The sequence below is a fragment of the Drosophila biarmipes genome, chromosome 3R, assembly GCF_025231255.1.
Source record: "Drosophila biarmipes strain raj3 chromosome 3R, RU_DBia_V1.1, whole genome shotgun sequence".
Classification (NCBI taxonomy): domain Eukaryota; kingdom Metazoa; phylum Arthropoda; class Insecta; order Diptera; family Drosophilidae; genus Drosophila; species Drosophila biarmipes.
In genome coordinates, this window is record NC_066616.1 from 13,046,471 (window position 1) to 13,063,893 (window position 17,423).

General features: G+C 42.3%; 2 protein-coding genes across 8 annotated transcripts in view; both read right to left on the minus strand.

The window, feature by feature from the left end:
* Positions 1-2,216: 2,216 nt before the first annotated feature.
* Positions 2,217-4,358, minus strand: LOC108031317 (neurogenic locus Notch protein). Of its 2 annotated transcripts, none has more exons than XM_017104564.2 (2): positions 4,276-4,358; positions 2,217-3,590 (listed from the first exon to the last, which is right to left on the minus strand). In XM_017104564.2, exons 1-2 carry the CDS (start codon positions 4,291-4,293, stop codon positions 2,217-2,219), a joined length of 1,392 nt encoding a protein of 463 aa, XP_016960053.1. In that variant the 5' UTR covers positions 4,294-4,358. The 2 variants fall into 2 exon arrangements, with proteins under 2 accessions (XP_016960053.1, XP_016960054.1); XM_017104565.1 differs by having other exon boundaries at positions 2,217-3,587; positions 4,276-4,293.
* Positions 4,359-15,987: 11,629 nt separating this feature from the next.
* The window catches only part of LOC108031352 (uncharacterized), a 28,667-nt gene continuing 27,231 nt past the window's right edge, over positions 15,988-17,423 (minus strand). For all 6 annotated transcript variants that reach the window (XM_017104622.3, XM_017104621.3, XM_017104620.3 and 3 more), the window contains one exon: positions 15,988-17,337. In XM_017104622.3, coding sequence (XP_016960111.1) covers positions 17,316-17,337 — 22 coding nt within the window. In that variant the 3' untranslated portion in view covers positions 15,988-17,315. The remainder of the gene's footprint in view (positions 17,338-17,423) is intronic.

Below are 17,423 nucleotides of genomic sequence, written 5' to 3' on the forward strand. Positions count from 1 at the left end.
GAAATAAAAATCATAATAACATTTTAAATGTTTAATTTAACATAAAAAGTGTGTAAAAAGCAGGCAGGAGCTGGAGGAACCACATAACGCCGCCCCACCGACGAGGAGCCAAGTGAGTTGGCAGCGATATTACGTATACGCACGCATGCACATGGCGACAAGGCAAATATTTTGTATGCAAAATAAAGTACTCGAAAAGTCACTTAAAGTGTGTCGCTGGGCGGGGCTGCTTCCTGACTAACCGCCCGGCTGGAGGGGCATAAAGAGCGTAAAAAATGTTAAATGATAAATAAAATTTACAACCGCAACAACAACGGCAGCCACACACAATCCCCCTTCCCATCCCCATTGCCATCCCCATCGCCAAACGAACGAACATATGTGGCAGGCGAAGAAGTTTCGCCCTTTTTGCCGCCTTCCCTCGAACGAGCGACATAATAAAATGCAATTTAGACATCAAAAATACACAGTAAATGGAGCAAGAGTAGCAAGTCGCGAGTGGCAGGACGCGAACAGGACGCGGCAGCACCGAAAGGACCAAAGGAGGAGGTTCGCGCAAGGAGTCACAGACAGCCGCGTGACTGACAACTGAGGGCCGAGCAACCGCAGCCGCATCCGCATCCGCTTTCGCATCCGCATCCGCGCCAAGCGACAAACAGTCGAGAGCGACACACACGGGACAAAGGACGAACTGCCGGTGGGACACTGTAAGAAAATGTTTAATTTTTAAAATAAATTTGAATATTTAAAGAAGCAGCTCTAAAAAGCGGTTCTCTTTCATTAGACTAGTAAAATAGGTCAAAAAGAACAATGTATTAGTTTATTAAGTTAAAAAAAAAAATTAAACGGGAAATTTATATTTTTTAAACAATTATAATTCTTTTCCAAATGAAAATATAGAAAAAGATTAATAATGTTTTTAGTATGAAGACATAGGTCCATTTTCTCGCTTCAGTGAAAAACTAAAAGAACGTTTTATACTCTAAATTCCTTACGTTTTCTTGCCATAAGATCTATATTAAATTAAAAAATAATGTAATAATAATATTTTTTTGGCAGTTTATTTTTTGTATACTATCCCCGTTATTTTATTATGTTAACCAAAGTAAAACAAGCTATAAATACACTTCAGATTTATATATTTTACTTTTTAAACCCATCTTATTTTAAGGAAGAAAAATCCCACTACCATTTTTTTCAGTGAAAGTCCCTTTTTGTTTGAAGAGGAGGCTGTGCGTGCTGGCAAGAAGGATTGCTGGCGAGAAAATTTACTGAAAACGATATGTTACTCTTTCCTTCTTTCAGCATGCAAGCTTGGCCCGCCGGCTACTCCAGTGCCCTGGCCAGTGCATATTTAAAGGCAGTGACATACTTTTGAGGAGCAAAAAATCGAGAAAAAATGGGTGGCAGAGCAGGAGTCCCTTGGCCAATTCAATCGGGCTGCAAATCAAAGCGGAGTTGCTGCACAGGTGACTCAGGACATGGGACGGAGGACATGGGCCGGCACGAGCGGCATGCCAGCGCGTAGCGGGACAACAAAGGTGTGCACTTAATTTAATTAGACCCGGGAAGTCGGGGAGTCGGCAGCCCTGGGAACCCCTTTCCTCAAGGCTGCCCCGACAGCCGCCCACATTTCGGTCCGAGCTGGCGATGTAATGGTCTGGAAATGGCATTTGGCAGCCTGAGAACAACGGTGCCGAGTGCGCGAGCCTTTTGTGAAGATGAATTTCATTTCATTAAACACAAATTTCATTGTGTGCGCTTAAAGTGAAATTAAATAAATGAGGACGGGGCCTGGGATGAGGTGCCAAGTGGGGGAAAGGGTTATGTCCATGACAAATGCACCGTAAAATCGCTGCTAAAAACCTCGGTCTTGCAATATGTGTGAGTGTCGTCTGCCTTTCTGTTTCGGTTTCTGTTTCTGTTTCTGTTTCCGTTCGTGTTTGTATTTTAATGCAAATTGTTGTAATGTTAAATGAGTCACAAAATTGTTGTACATCACGAGGATTAAATGAATTTTAAAACTCGACATTAAAAATGGAATACGAAATGTGCAAAACTGCATAATGATGTTCGCTTTGGTTTGGCGGGGGAGGCGGTGGCGTGGTGGCGTATGCGTAATGTGCTTATAACTATAACCGAATTCGCGTGCTCTGGATGCAAATGAGAAGCGCTGGAGTGCAGGAGTGCAGGCAAGGGTTCACGCGTCCTGGGTCCTACCACCAGCTCTTGACCTTGTGCAGCACTGTCTTGAAGACGGGCACCTTGACGGGAAAGGGCTTGGGCACCTTGATGGGCACATACTTGACCACATGGTAGGGCACATGCTTCTCCACCGGCACCGGGATGTGTTTCTCCACGGGCACGGGGATCAGCCGCTCCACCGGCACCTTGAGTTCCTTCTCCACCGGCACCTGGACGTTCTTGGTGATCGGAATGTGGATGGGCACTGGCTTGCGAACTGGTATGATGACCGCATGCGAAATGGGTATCTTCACCTCCTTCTCCACCGGCACATGCTGCTTCTTCACGTGCTTCACCGGCACATAGTTGATGATATCCACGTGATGCGAGTGGTGGCCCTGGCCGTGACCACTTGCCTCCGACAAGTAGTTGGAGCTCTGCTCCTGGCCAGCATCGGGGTGCTCCTCGTAGTCATCGGCACCAGATCCGCCCGCGGCGGATGAAGCCGATGCAGCACTCGATCCGGATCCGGACCCAGAAGCGGATGGGTCATGTTGTCCGAAGTACGAAGAGTGCTGCTCCTGCTCCTGTTGCTGCTGCTGGTGGTAGAGCTGCTGCTGTTGCTGGTGTTGTTGCTGCAGTTGCTGTTGCAGATGCGCCTGCTGGTGGTAAAGCTGCCCCTGGTGGTCATCATATCCAGAACCCGGCTCGTAATGCGGCAGGAAATTCCCCGTTGAGATTTTATCGTACGCATACGGATGGGCCGGCTGCTGTTCCGGCTGTTCCTCAGGCGACCAGGACCCATAGCCCTGCTCGGCGCCAGATCCCGCCGACCCGTAGCCAGGCAGCAGACCACCGCCGTCACCGGGATAATTGTAGGCCTGCGAATGCTGTTCATTGTTCTCCGATCCGCCGCCAGATTGGCCGTGTTCCGAGCCAAAGTCATGGACTCCAGCTGCTGCCACGGCGGCCACCGCGGCGGCATCTTCATTGTGCTCCTCGTAAATGGGTATCTCCTGTTTGGTGGAGCCCAGGGCCAGTGCCTCCGTGTGGGTGGGCGCCACCGAGCCGTAGCCATTGGTGATGTGCCCCAGGCCCGAGAGATTTGTGAGCCCGTTCAGCATCGAGGCGAATCCTTGCCGGGGGCCTGGGGAATGGATGCCACTGCTGCCGTAGGCACGCCGTTCGCCCGCATCGCCTCCTGGAATTTTGGCCGAACCATACCGATGATTGGGATGAGGCTGCTGCATCGTTTGATCCATGGGCAGCCATCGATTGTCGAACAAAGACCCCATGTTGTGGTAGGACGGTTGGTGCTTCCTGGCCATCTCTGCGACGCTGGGGGAGGAGGTGGCCCCACTCACTAGTGTCAATATGGTGGTGGCGGCTGCGATGAGCGGCATCTGCTGCAGAGGATAATACAAAACGATTTAATATGCAAAACACTTCAGACGAGCTAGGTGGAGAGCAACTAGCTGGAAGAGGTTCGACTAAAAAATATCGATTACTAATTATATTAGGGCTGTTAATAATAATCTTTAAGAAAGTAACCAACGAAAAAAATATTCCAATATTCTTGATCATGTATATAAAAAAAGATAGTTTCTAAATGTCTAAATGTCCTGTTCTCTTCTTTTCGACAAATTTCGTAACATGCAAATAAAATTCTTTAACCTTTTGGATTATTTTAAATTTAATTATTATACTTATCATCTTATTTCCTTTCTATCCAATTGCCAAATATGCAATATCCCCATTATTTCGAAAAAATGGCTTGCTCAAATTTAAATGCACAATCCCCTGATAACTTCTCTCTATAAGCGCAAGAGACGTGATCACTTATATCTCAAGTTTATCTTGACTTGGATACCTTCACTTCACATATTCTGTTCTCTGTTTTCTATTAGTTTCCTGGCACACATTATACCCAGTATTCCAGAGTATCGCCCATAAAAAGTGCTGAATGGCATGGCTTTGTATTCCAGAATTTTTGCATAATGCATTTTTAATATCCTTGACTGCACTCCTTGACTCCGCCACTGCAATTCGCTCCGCTCCGCTCCCCTCCACGCCGTTCCCCTCCGCACTCACCAAATTAACGTTCGCCATTTGGCCTGGTGGGCTTCGAACTCTGGCTGGGATGGGATTAGACCTTGATGACTGCTGCCCGACTGCTGCGATGGGAATGTGCCCGAAATGCGGACGGGTCGGCGTTTTATATGGCCTGCGACTGGGACAGATCCGCTGAGAGGAAAACTCTTACACAATTCGCAGCCTCAGCTGTGTTGATAGAAGGCGGTCGGCCAAAAGTGAGTGTTTGCCATTTGTTGACCCGACTTTAAAAGCTGCCTGTTGCCTGTTGCCTGTCTCCTTGGCCACTTGCCATTGCCATTTCTCTAGCGGCTTCGCTGTGCATTTATGAATTAAGTTACGCGATCAATTCAAATCGCAGAGCAGCAGAAGAAAAGGAAAATGTAATAACCAAATCATAACGAAAAACCGGATCCCGACACTTGGAAAAACAATAAAGTTCAAAGTCATTTTCCATGACAACGACAAGGAATTAGTCGACTCGAGTCCGCCTGTTTGGCACGCGCCTCCATGCCAGTGCAGCTTCATTATGCTCTCGCCACGATCACGATCTCTGGTGGCCTTCGCGAGGAAAAATAAGAAAAAGCAAGCCGCACTCCTTGAGTGGACGGGACCGGAGAGGTTGGCCCAAAGTGGTTGGACCGCTTCGGGAAACGCCGGACAAAAGCTGACGGCTGCGACTCGCCTGCTTCAGGCCTTAAACATTTCCATTTGCCATTGTGTTCGGACTTGCCTTCACCTTTTGCACAAAAAAGGTTAGTTTTAATTGTTTAACAGCCTTTTTTTTGGGTTCGATCTTTCTGCAGACCATTGTTTGGCATGGTTTTTGCTCCGGCTCAGCCATGGGGCGTGGCGGGGTAAAAGTGAACGCCTTTTAAGTGCACCTGCAGACATGATGCTGCTGATTATATTTTTCTTGCCAAGCGTAACAGCTCGTTAGTATTTTCAAGTGATTTTCATTTATTTTCCTTGGCCGCCTTAGCTGCCTTTAGCTGCAGACCCGAGACTCCGGACCAGGCCGAGGTGGAAGAAAGGCCAGGCCAAAAGGAAGTGTACTGATTTGAAAGGAAACAAACATTTCCCAGCTGCCCAGACTTACGGCGCTGGGCCCTGGCCTCTTATCGCTGCTCCCGCTGCCCTGGCAGTCACTTTTCGGGCTGTTTTTTAAGCGAAATTCACGCTTACTTCATTTCAATTACAATTACATGATTCCATTTCTCCGCTCGCTGCGCGCTGCCCACTGCTCGCAAATGCAGAAATGATGTAACTTAGTTGGAGGCCGACGCGATTACCTGCTTGTTACCCCCCATATTCTACATGCAATATTTAAATCTCCTCTCTGTGGAACCGATCCGAAGCAATCAATAGCTTTGAGCTGGCACAAATATAAACAACATGAAATCGCTTTTTAAATACTATATTTTCGCTTTCCATTTATGTTTCTCGCTTTTTTCGGGCTGCGCAGCTCAAACAAATGACACAGACGGGCACAGATGCAGATCCATATTCAGATGCAGATACGGATACATATGCAGCGTGCAGTATGCAGATACAGATACAAATGCCAGCGCTGAGCGGGTTATAAAATAAATAAAACTGTTTCACATTTTTGTGCTGTGCTGGACGCTTTGCTTTCGAGTCGTTTTAAAAACTCTTTCAAATGTTGTGTAATATTTTGCCAGCCCGTATATATCTTTTTTGCACCAAACTAAAAATAAAAACGCAAAATATGCATTTGAAATGCCAGTTTTTCGGGCGGCGGGCTGGGGTGCAAAGCGGATACGCCTGTCGGTCGAATATCCTTGTGCAACGTGCTCATATTTGCATTGTATTTATGCACAGTTTTATTGTTGTTTATTGAAACTGTGGGGGTGCAACAAAGGCTATTGGAATTTCAGTGCCTAAATACGAGTGCCAACAACACTAAGCACACACTTACATTTTGTCAACTGGACCATTTTCAACACCACAAACCTGGTTATGTCAACCGGAAAATAATAGTTGGAATTTTACGTTGCCCAAATGGGTTATCTTCGATGAAAAACGAAAGAATTTGCCACTCTCGACACATTTTGCGGGTTCAAAGAAAAGTATTACTGCATATATCACTTGCGGATCTGTTGTATTCAAAAATGAAATTCATTTTGTAATTATGTAATTATGGAAAAAATGTTTTTATGGAACATTAATGTTTCAATTGCATTCATTTGTTATAATTTGAAATGGAACATGTGCAAATAATTGACTTTTTTAATGTTTTATTATAGCTTATAACTATAATTAGAAACTTTTTTCAATTATAAAATAAAACTGTGCACTTATTATTGCTAATTTTAAAAAATACTATACAACCATGTTGAAAATGATTTATCGTAAACATTTTATTATTCTTAATTTTAAACATGCCCCAACTGCATGTTATTTACGCTTTCTTTATACTTTTTAATAACTGACCATAAAGTGGCCATGTTCTTGCCTCTTTTGGTCAGAACCGCACCAGTTTTCTTAGCTGCTGCTGACCAACTTAGCCGCCTTCCTTCCCAAAATTCGACGGTTGCGTGCCGAGATGCTCGGCATTGGATGTGCAGGAGTACGCCCCGGCGTATACTTAATTGCGAGCGTGTTTATTATCTGGCTGTGCTGAACGTCATGGTCGTAAATTAAAATGACACGCTTTGCATATCCTCCCCACCAACACATGCAAGGCGGCGCAGAAACACACACACGGCAGCAATAAAAATTTTAATTATTCAATTAAATTACACTCGAAGGCGTTGCTCGGAGTTCAGAGTTTGGCGAAATGCGAAATGACTGACGGCTCATAAAATTGACACCGCCACACTTGCACGAACAGAGGTGTGGAAAGTGGGGAGTGCGGAGTCCTTACAGAGTCCTTGCGGGCCCAAGGACAATGCATTCGCACGGCGAAATCATATAAAAATCATGTTTATTTAATTTGCATTACAAAGGACCGCTGTCCCAGCCGCCGCTCGTTAAATTCACTCCGCCGACCGGCACGCCCACGTTTTAAAAAACAATAAACCGTATAGCACGTAAAATGATTAGCAAATATGCCCCCGAAATAGGCAGATACGGGGCAGGATAGGTATGTGGGGGGGTGACTATAAACCGGGGGACATTAAAGCCCGCCAAGGTGGGGCAGCGTACTTGAGGGAAGGTGCCTCCGAGGAGGTCAAGGGGCAGGAGCCGCTGGGCACGCAATCCCCCCAGCGGCCGGGGCATTGAGGCAAGGCACGCATATTTAATTAGCTTCATGCACTGCCGTTTTGTGGGTGGGTGGATGGTTGCGCTGAGGAGGTGGAGCGGTGGCCCCAAAGACGGTGGTTGGTGGGGCGTCCTGGTGGGCGGACCCAGGGAAGTTAGTGACCGCACTCGCGCTGGGCCACAGTGAAGATCCTCTCGGGGGAATCGCCTGCGCCAGATTTGATTAGGTATTGAAATGATAATGGATTACAGCCGGCCTGATTGCGTGGGTCAAGGAAATAGCTTACGAAAATGATTTGCCCGTAATAGATACTTTAAAAGTTGCGCAATCAGAAGACACTACCGTTCTCAGAAAAGCTGATGAAATGCTTTTGGGGACTAGCAATATTTATTACAAATTATTTTAAAATTCTAATTACTAGTTATATAAACAAATCCTATTTATTTACTCTTATACTCTGAGTATATACTCTTAAAATATACAATCGATTTCAGCAATTAATTTATTGCATAAGTTCTCTAATCGGTTACTCGCATTATTGAAAAATAGCAACTAGTATAGCAACTAATTTAATTTGTATTCTGTATCTTGTTTGTGTTAAGCTGTCTTTAATTTATTATTGGAAGAAATTTATTATTGGCAAATTTGTTTTCTATACAGAAACAATTGGAAATTAAATAATATCACTAATTTGATTTTAAATTATAGATTGCAAGTAGCGGGACTGGTCAAATAAATTCATTTAGCATTAAAGACTTAGGTACGAGTAAGCTTGAAAATATGATTAGTATTTTTATTTATAATTTGTCATATGGTACTTATAAGAGGAGTGAATCTTTGGCAGGGCTCCACCGTACCACTTTATTTTAGCTTCGTGTGAGGGAATATGAGCTGAAGAGCTGACGAGGCACATTTTATATGCGTGTCCATGTCGTTCCTCTGCTGATTTTGCCGCTGTTCACTGGGTTTCTGGCTGTTGTTGCTCTTGTTCTCGCTTGTATTTGCAGTTGTAGTCGGAGCTGTAGTTGTAGTTGCTGTTGCTGTGTGATTAATTCGCGCAAAGAGTTGTGCGCTTCCGTTTCCGGTCGCTGTTGTTGTTGCTGGCAGTGGTAGTGGTGCCACTGCCACGTCCACCTCCACCTCCACCGCCGCCCGAGCTTTTGTGTTTCACATTTCACAGGAGGCTGATTTGTGCTTAGCTGTGGGTGAGCTTGTGGGCGGGCCACAATATTAATTGTTTTGTGCCCAACGAGGCTTAAAAACACATGCTCATGTAAGCCACGTCCGCTGCAGTAGCCCCTCCACATCCTCCCACGTATATATTTTCATTTTTTCACCGAAAGCCCCCCGCTGGCCTTTTCATGTTCATGTTTGAAAAATCAGAGAACGCACAAGGATTCAGGAAGGGATCTGGTGCGGGGTGCAGGACGGAGTGGAGCGGAGAAGTGGCCAACATTTGACGCTTTAGCTTGGCCCCAAACATTTAAGATAAGAGCGCCACAATGGGTTCGTTTGTATGCCATTAATATGAAAATCAGACACACTTATCTTAATTAGTTAGTCGCTCATAAAAGGGCCAGCTGAAAAGTCAAGCGAGCAGCTCCTGGGACATAGTTACCGGGCTTCAACTAGCCAGGTGTAGCATACCGTACCGCATACCTACAGCAGAAAATAAACACACGCAACGGGGTTCGTTGTTTCACTTTTTACATTTCCGCCTTTTTTAATCATATGACATTTCCAGGGGGTGTGTTTGCCTCCGTGTGCGGCTTCTAATGTGCCAGCATATACAAATTATGGTACTTAACATGTAATACTTAATTTTGTAGAACAAGCGACGCGTTTAGTTTTGGGTCTCGTTCCCCAGGTCTGTTTACCTTGGTTTCGCTTTCTGTTTTCGGTCTCCAAAGGCGCATTTACCTACAGCTAATTCGCGTCGAGTATACGTCATGTGGCGCCCGGCGAAAAGGGTTGCCAACTAACACTAGGAAGCGCACATGAAAAACCGCAGTTTACTCTGTGCGAGTTGTCTCTTTCTGGATTTTATAAAATGTTAGCATTTAGTACTTAAAGACCGTTAATTTAAGTCTAAAAATAATTTTTTATTTTTAAACATCTAAAACATTTAAATATGAATCTGAATATGTGTGTGTTTTTTTTAAGTAATGAAGTAATATAGTATTTCAAAAGAACTAACAAATTATTTCTATAATATCTTATTATAATTTATTAATATTTTAACAAAAGGGACCCCCTGATTGCTTTTCTATAAAATAAAGAATAAGATCTATATCACCAAATAATAATGTTCAACATCTCACCTTATTCAAACAGTTATCCGTTGTTGCATTTTTCAAGTGATGTATTTACCCAGCGTTTTTCAACGTTTTAGCGACAATTTGTCTGAGTGCCAGTTTGTGGGCCGGCTTGGGAGCCAGCCACCCAAACGCCCACAAAATGTCATCGGAGCCCGGAGACTTTTAAAGAGCGCTCTAGACCAGGGTTCCGTGCGGCGCAATCGAATGAACACGATGACTCCTTTGAAGGAGCTGCCGTTGGAGTTGAGCTGATTATTGCTGCTTTCTCTGTGGGAGTGTGGGCTGAAGTCCGTATCCGGGGGTGATTCCTGGAAGCGAGCAGCTAATTTAAAATGTACACGACTGTCGGGGACACGGAGACAATAATGGCACAGGGATGAGTCGCTATTTATGGCCATTACCATGAAGCATTCAACTCTGTCGTTAACTGACCGAATGCCTAAATTAGCAATTGATTTTTGCTGCATTAAATATTTAAGATGCGTAACTGAACGTTGACCCCCTCCTAAAACTGCCCGTTCAAGGGTTGACTTTAAGTTTTGACCGCGCTTAAAACGCAAGATGATCAGCAAAATGGCTGGTGCAGCCCGCTAGTCGCAACTTTTTAAGACCCCTGACAATTTGAACTAGCAGAAAGTTCAAATGTTTCGCTGCTCGTGCACTTAGCAACACTTTGGCTGCCAACTCCTGTCCCGCCCCTCGTTTTAGCCAGCTAGGGTTAAGGTTTGTACGTATACGTACACTTTTTATGGCTACATTGTGCGTATATTCTCCTGCTCTCCTTTTTTTGCTCAATTCCTGTAATATCTATAAACGTAATTGGATATGTGGCCGAGCTGACTGTTTGACTGGCGAAACTTTGAGCTGCTCACTCGAAGCTGGACCCCCGCGAAACCAGCACATCGGCTCCCAAAACGCACGCCACACGTCGGTTGCGCCCGGGAAATTGGCAACAATTGTAGCGGACCGCAGAATGACGGTCATAAAAAGTTTTTATGAAAATTTTCTAAGCGCGATTTGGCCTTTGCCCTCGCCCCTTTCACCTCCCCCATCATATCTTTTCTCTCAATTGCCGGATAGGCAATCAATTCGCCAATTACGCAACTTGACGGCGAGCGGAACGCATGTTATGCGATAAGTGGCAGCGGCGGACAACCCTTAAGACCCCTCTGAGTTGTGTAGTACAACTCAGAAAGGACACTGGAAAAATATCCCATAAGCAGCTGTAAATGTATTATAAATAAACGATCAAAAAACGCCTAAAATAGATTGAATTTTATTTAAAGAGATTAGTTTACATACAAAGGGTGCTGAAAAGATCCTCAAGACTCCTGTAAGGTGATTAAAAGTATGCTACGAGATCTTAACCAAAAAGTCATTTGGATTTCTTATGAAGTAATATTTTGTACAGCATACTTTTAGACGCCTTACCCTATAAGAAACCCCATTTAATAAAGAGGCCCTTTATGTAGAACTTATTTTCTCTTGTATAATTTATAAATTAAAAATAAAATTTGCAACGCAAAAATAATAGTACAAAAAAAGAGTACCTAACTAATATTGGTAATCAATACCTCACTAAGAAATTACTTGCCTTGTAATATTTTTCCCCAGTGCAGCTGATCTGCCTGCGAGAAGCTGTGGCAACATTGACAGTCACTTGCTGGTTTTCCGCTTCAACTTTGGCAGCATGTCAAGTTCGTCAGATGGCTTCCGCCAACAGCTGCCGTTACTCTTGGCCCTGACCGCCACTTTGGCCCACTCCTCCTCCTCATCCGCCACTTTCACCTCCCCATCCTTTGGCCCAACGATAACTGGCTGAAACTTGATGGCAAATTTCGTGCGTTAAGCCTTTTGACAGCTGCACCAATTTCAAGTATTTTTCTTAATTTTTCCAATAGATTTCTCCATGCTTTTGCGGCTGCAACTCGAAAGTAGCCACAGAGGGTTGTAGATGGTAATAGCCGAAAGCGGAAAAGCCCGGGGAAGGGAGCTCGGTCTGAAAACTTTGGCTTAATGTTTGCGCATTTTATGAACCTGCTAGAGGAGCATGCAACTCGACGACGACCAATACCAACAACTATTTTGCACTTAGTTGCAGTTGAAGCATAAAATTGATTTTTAATTGGAAATTGTTTGCATATTTTGCGTTCGGCCAGCAACCCTCTCACCAGGTGAAAGTGAGCCAGAGTGCATGTGCGAATTTCGCCAGCAGTGAAAAATGCGAAAAATAAAATGTTAAAAAGTCCCTGACCTAAAGTGAAAAGAACAGGGAACCTCAGACAACATAAATGCACACAGTGGTGACTTGCGAAATAAATTGCTATTGGATGTGTATTTGCGGAGGTATAATATTTACAATTTTTACACAAATCATAATCATAGCAATAAAAGAATTCTTCCGATGGCTATATTTTTAAATTGTACGAATACCTTGCCACAAAAGAACCCACATAATTTTATTGTGTTTTTACCATAGAATGTTTTTATTATTTTTATTCTAAACAAACTTTGTTGAAACGACAATGGCCATTCAAAATAAACCCCTTTGGAAAATGTGTATAAATTGGGCAAATAGACAAAGAACAAACAGAACTAGAACATACGTGTGCAAAGTTTAAATGGTTTGTTTTTAGAAATGTTGTTTTTTACGAAAAATACCTTTTTATTGGGTCACATTTCCGCTTTAGATTTTAGAAAAAACACGCTATAAATAAACCTCTATAGTTTCAGTTATTCTAGGTTTGCACTATTCAATATTTGTATAAAGTTAAGATATTATGAAATAAATAGAAATAGAAATTAGGTGTTGAAGGCAGAGAAAGTATTTCTGCAGGTGTCGTTTCTTATATTCTTGTTGTTTTCAAAGACCACTGTAAGTAAGCTACTTACATAGCATGTCCAGCATCGATCGTGCTACTTTCGATCTGCCACACAGCAGGAAATTGAATGCCCCAGCCCCTCCGATGTGTTTGAGTTTATTAAAATTTTAAATCAAACATCCGCAGAGCAAGCAAAACAAAACGCGAGTGTCTGCGGGGGTGGGGTGCATAAACAATGCAGTGGGTGGTGGGCAGCCCGATGTCCAGTAGGGCCAGCGCCAGCGCCAGTGCCAGCAAATGTAAACTGGGTCAAAACCCACCGGCCAAATCGCGGTCGACGATTTCGCTGCGGTTGCAACAATACCACCCCATCACCACCACCACCCACGGCACAGAGCCACCGAAAGTGGTGCCAACTGTCGAGCATGCGCCGTTTTCCGCTTTCCGGGGATTCCCCTGCGGCGAATTCGCCAAAAAGCATTTCACTTTGGCACTCTGACACAAAACAACACCATAACACACGGCACAATGTGCCGTGTTGTCTACAATTTCCCTTTTGTATATCAATTGCATTTCGTTTTATGGCCTTTTATTGCTTCATTTTGGTATTTGGTGTGTTTGCCAAGCGGCGCCCTGTGCATCGCGTGTCCACGGCCCACGGGGCACTGGATCCGGCGCTTGGGGGTTACGGGTTACAGAACAGGGGGGGTACGGGCTCGAGCTACGGGAGTACGGACTACGGACTACGGGTTAATGATGCCACTTGCCGGCAGCAGAAGCGACAAACAAAGGCGCTGTAAAAGTTTGGCTTCCCGCTCCTGGCATTCGACGTGGCGTGTCCTGGCACTGCCAAAAACCACAAAGAAAGGACAGTGAAATGAGGCATCATTTATGGGTCGGCTCTATAGATACTCTCTATATTAAGATTATTAAAATAAAATGTTTACAATCAAATACTAATGAGCTCCTGAAAGAATAAGAATCCCTTATTAATATATAAATCTATATTACGAAAATGCTGGGGAAAATATAGAATAAAATTCCAATTTTATAACAATTTGATTATCTTATAGAAATGTAGACTGCAGTCAATATCTAACTATATTATTGAATGGAATTATATAATATAATCAACGGAAAGTAAGAATCTTAAATATTGGTAAGCTGTGAACGACCATTGAGATATGAATTTGTATCTAAAATTTAGATACACCAAACTGTGTCCCAGTAGCGCACTACCCGCTCGGATTGTTCCGAAAAAGGACATGCTGCGACCGCCTATCTCATGTCCTTTGTCGAGGCATGTCTTTAGTCATAACTTGTTGTTGCTCGTGTTGCTGGCGGGTCATGTGCATGTAATTATTTTAGTAAAAATATGTGAATGCAAGTACTGTAGGCCTCATTCTCAGTGCAATGTGCATATTTTATGCACTTTTGCTTTCCGCTTGACAGCAAAATTTATTTGACCGACTTATTTTTCATGTTCCCGTTTTTGTTTTTTGTTTGTAATATTTTTTTTGGTTTTTGGGAGGGGCGTGTCACACTCAACGAGGACGGCGACAATAACGGCGTTGACAACAACGACATTGCTCTTGAGAATTACAGTTGTGTTTTCGCAGTTTAAACAAAAACTTTTAATTACATTTCAAGCCACGCACCAAAGCGAGCCGGAATGAAATTTCATATGCAAATTTGTTGGCAACACTCGCGGCCCAAATGAGCAAACTTAATGGCCAACAAATTTCAATCGAAGACGCAAAGAAAAGTGAAAATATTTGCTTAACAAAACATTTCCTTTCCTCTGCAGTCCCAGCAGCCCTTTCCTTTGCCTTGGCACAATTTTTGGAAGCACTTAAAGAATTGGATGGCCATACGTATGATAATAACATATGATGATAACAAAATTTGTAAAATATTTTTTTAAAACTAAACCTGATTTATAATCAGTTTATTATCTTTTTTTTTAAATTTATGCAAAAAGTCTTCGGAAAAAACTTTTCTCTCTAGACAAAAAGTCTTATATTTCTTCAAAAAAATATATACCTCTTGCTTCGAAAATTTGAAAATATACTTACCCCCTGGCATTTTTGGGCTCCGTTTTTGGGAGTGCAGGACTGGCAGGAGTGGCAAGGACTGCCACATGGCTAATGATAATTATCAAGCTAACACACTCGCACACACATGTTCCAAGGCTCCATAATAAATATTTGAAAATATTTCTGCGTAATTTTATTTCCCAATTTCAAGGCAAATGTGTGAACAGTTGCGTACGAATATGTGCATGATTTTCGGTGGGCCGAAGGCTGCTCCTTATGTAACTTTTCCAGCCGTACTTCGCGCCTTTTGCAACTTTTGCGTTTTCATTATTTTATTTAATTAGGTAAATGTATGCAAAAGCAGCCAGCCCCTGCATATGTGTGTGTGCGCACCCACACACACGCACAGCGCAACATGTGCCTGGGTAATTACAATTACTTTTAATAATGTTGCTTTAAATGGGCCAAAAGGGTTCAGGTTTAGGCTCCTGTTCTCGGAAAGCTAAGCAGCGAAATTAGCTTTCCCGCTCGGAAGAAATTTAAGCGCGTTTGGCTTCCGGATAAATCCGAAAATCATTATCTGGATAAATTGGGGGCTTTTCTTGTCTAAACAAAGGCATCTTAAAATAGAAACACAGGAGCATGAAGAAACGTTATCCCTAGAGATATGAACATATATAGCAAGTTATATACAAATAAAGGCAGTGGTTTTTCTTGTTAATGGCTCAGAGGATCGTTACATTTAACATAAAGCTATTTAAGTAATTCACATTAAATGCGATCAATTGATTCGAATTACTATTTTATTGTCCCTATGTGAAGTTTTCACAGAAGATCGTAAACAGCACCAAAAAAATTAAAAAATAAATGTAAATGGAATACATTCTATCAAATAATTCATTTTTTAACGACTCTTTTAACTTACGTAATTTACATTATATTATATTTATTAAAATATTTTTATTGTGCTAATATTGAAACTAAGTGCTTGTTTTTGTGTTCAACTTAAACCATTTCTTGAGTATAACACAAGCACAGTTTTAGATTGACTGTTGCGTGCTAATGTTTGCTGTTATACAAAATGTAAAGTTTTAAGACCTGAAACAAAAAATTGTATACGCAGTTTGAGATTCACTGTTCATAACTGTTTTATGCCAACTTGGTTGTAAAATATGCTAAATTATAAAAACTAATCCCTGAAATTAATATTTCACTTAATTGTTAAACTTGTTTAGAACTACGAAGCTTCATTCCGATGAATTACAGACTTTAATGCCCAACCGCATTTCTAAAGAAAAAACTTATTTCACTTTATTTTCGTAATACTTTTTGCTTGTTTATTAATATTTTTATTGATTTTGTATTTTTATACATTTTTTACTTTCGGTTTAATACATAATATACTCCCGCATATCCATTTGGTGATAAGTTCTCCCGCAAATCTATAATATGTGTTTCTTCCGCTTGTACATAATACAATAAGAATAGCTATACAATTAAGGATAGAAAAGTGTTTGACTTAAGGCTTACAAATTAGACGATGTCTTCCAGCAGTTAAATAACCAATTAAAGTTACGTCATAGACAGAGTGATAGGTATAAAATAGATACAAATGAAAGAGTAATATTAATAGTAGGCAAAGCTGTAAACATATATCGTACAATTTGAAATCACTTTGAGCCTGGGCCCAACAGCATAAGCTCGTTATAAACGAATTGAAAATCTCAGCATAAAACGCAAACAAAAACAGATCCTGCGAGTAAAACGAAATCAAAACTGCGAAGCATTCAATAACCAATCGCTAATGAATCAAAGGCCATATGGAAAATTCTCTCCTTAATTTTTCCCGCATTTTTCTCTTTAGGGGAGTGGATCAGCGTGAGCATGGAAATAGCAACAAAATATTTTTAGTCTAGCACCCGGGGCGTTATATCGATTGGGTCCGCTCTTGAGCTTTTATTTATTGTATACTGGTACCCAATATAACTTATTCTTCTGCCCTGCTTGGGTATGATTCAAGTAATCTGTGTATCGTAGGCCGAGTATTGACTGTATATGCCTGTTTGCATAGGGTATAGAAAATAATTTATACATTTTATCCATTTCTGTGGGTAGCAAAGTTATCCTTGTCATTTCTTCTTGAGTAGCTAGTGAAAAAGCGAGTCTACGCATATATATTCATATATATATCGTATGTGTGTGTATATACATCAAAATATTTGTATAATTTACGCGTACTTGGCATATGTATAGATTTCATTATGTATACTTTGTAAAAAAAGAAAATTTAGCTACTTCTCGCAGATGTGCCTGCTCTACCGCAAATCAGAACAACAAAATCAATCAAAAGATACCAGCACGTCTCGCTATCAGTTCTCGCTCCGTGATCCGTGATCCCTGACCAATGCTCTTTCATCTCCCATCTAAATATCACTTTCCGGGCCAACAGTAACTAAGCAATCGAGCCGCACACAAAGCCTTAGTCTAGAATTTTACAATGTTGCATTGTTTGTTGTTTGAATATGTTTTGTTTGCTTTTTTCCTTTTGTTATTTGTTTCTTGGGGCGCTTGGGGTTTGCTATCTGTTGTCTGCCGTTGACTAATTGGGATGACTTGGACGCTTGGACTCAGTGGACGCTCAACGCACTCGCGATGTGGGTCTGCAAGAGGAAGATGGGCATTGTTATTATAAGCTATACCTTATTTGGGAATCTTATGGGGCAGACCCGGCAACCTTTTCATGTCG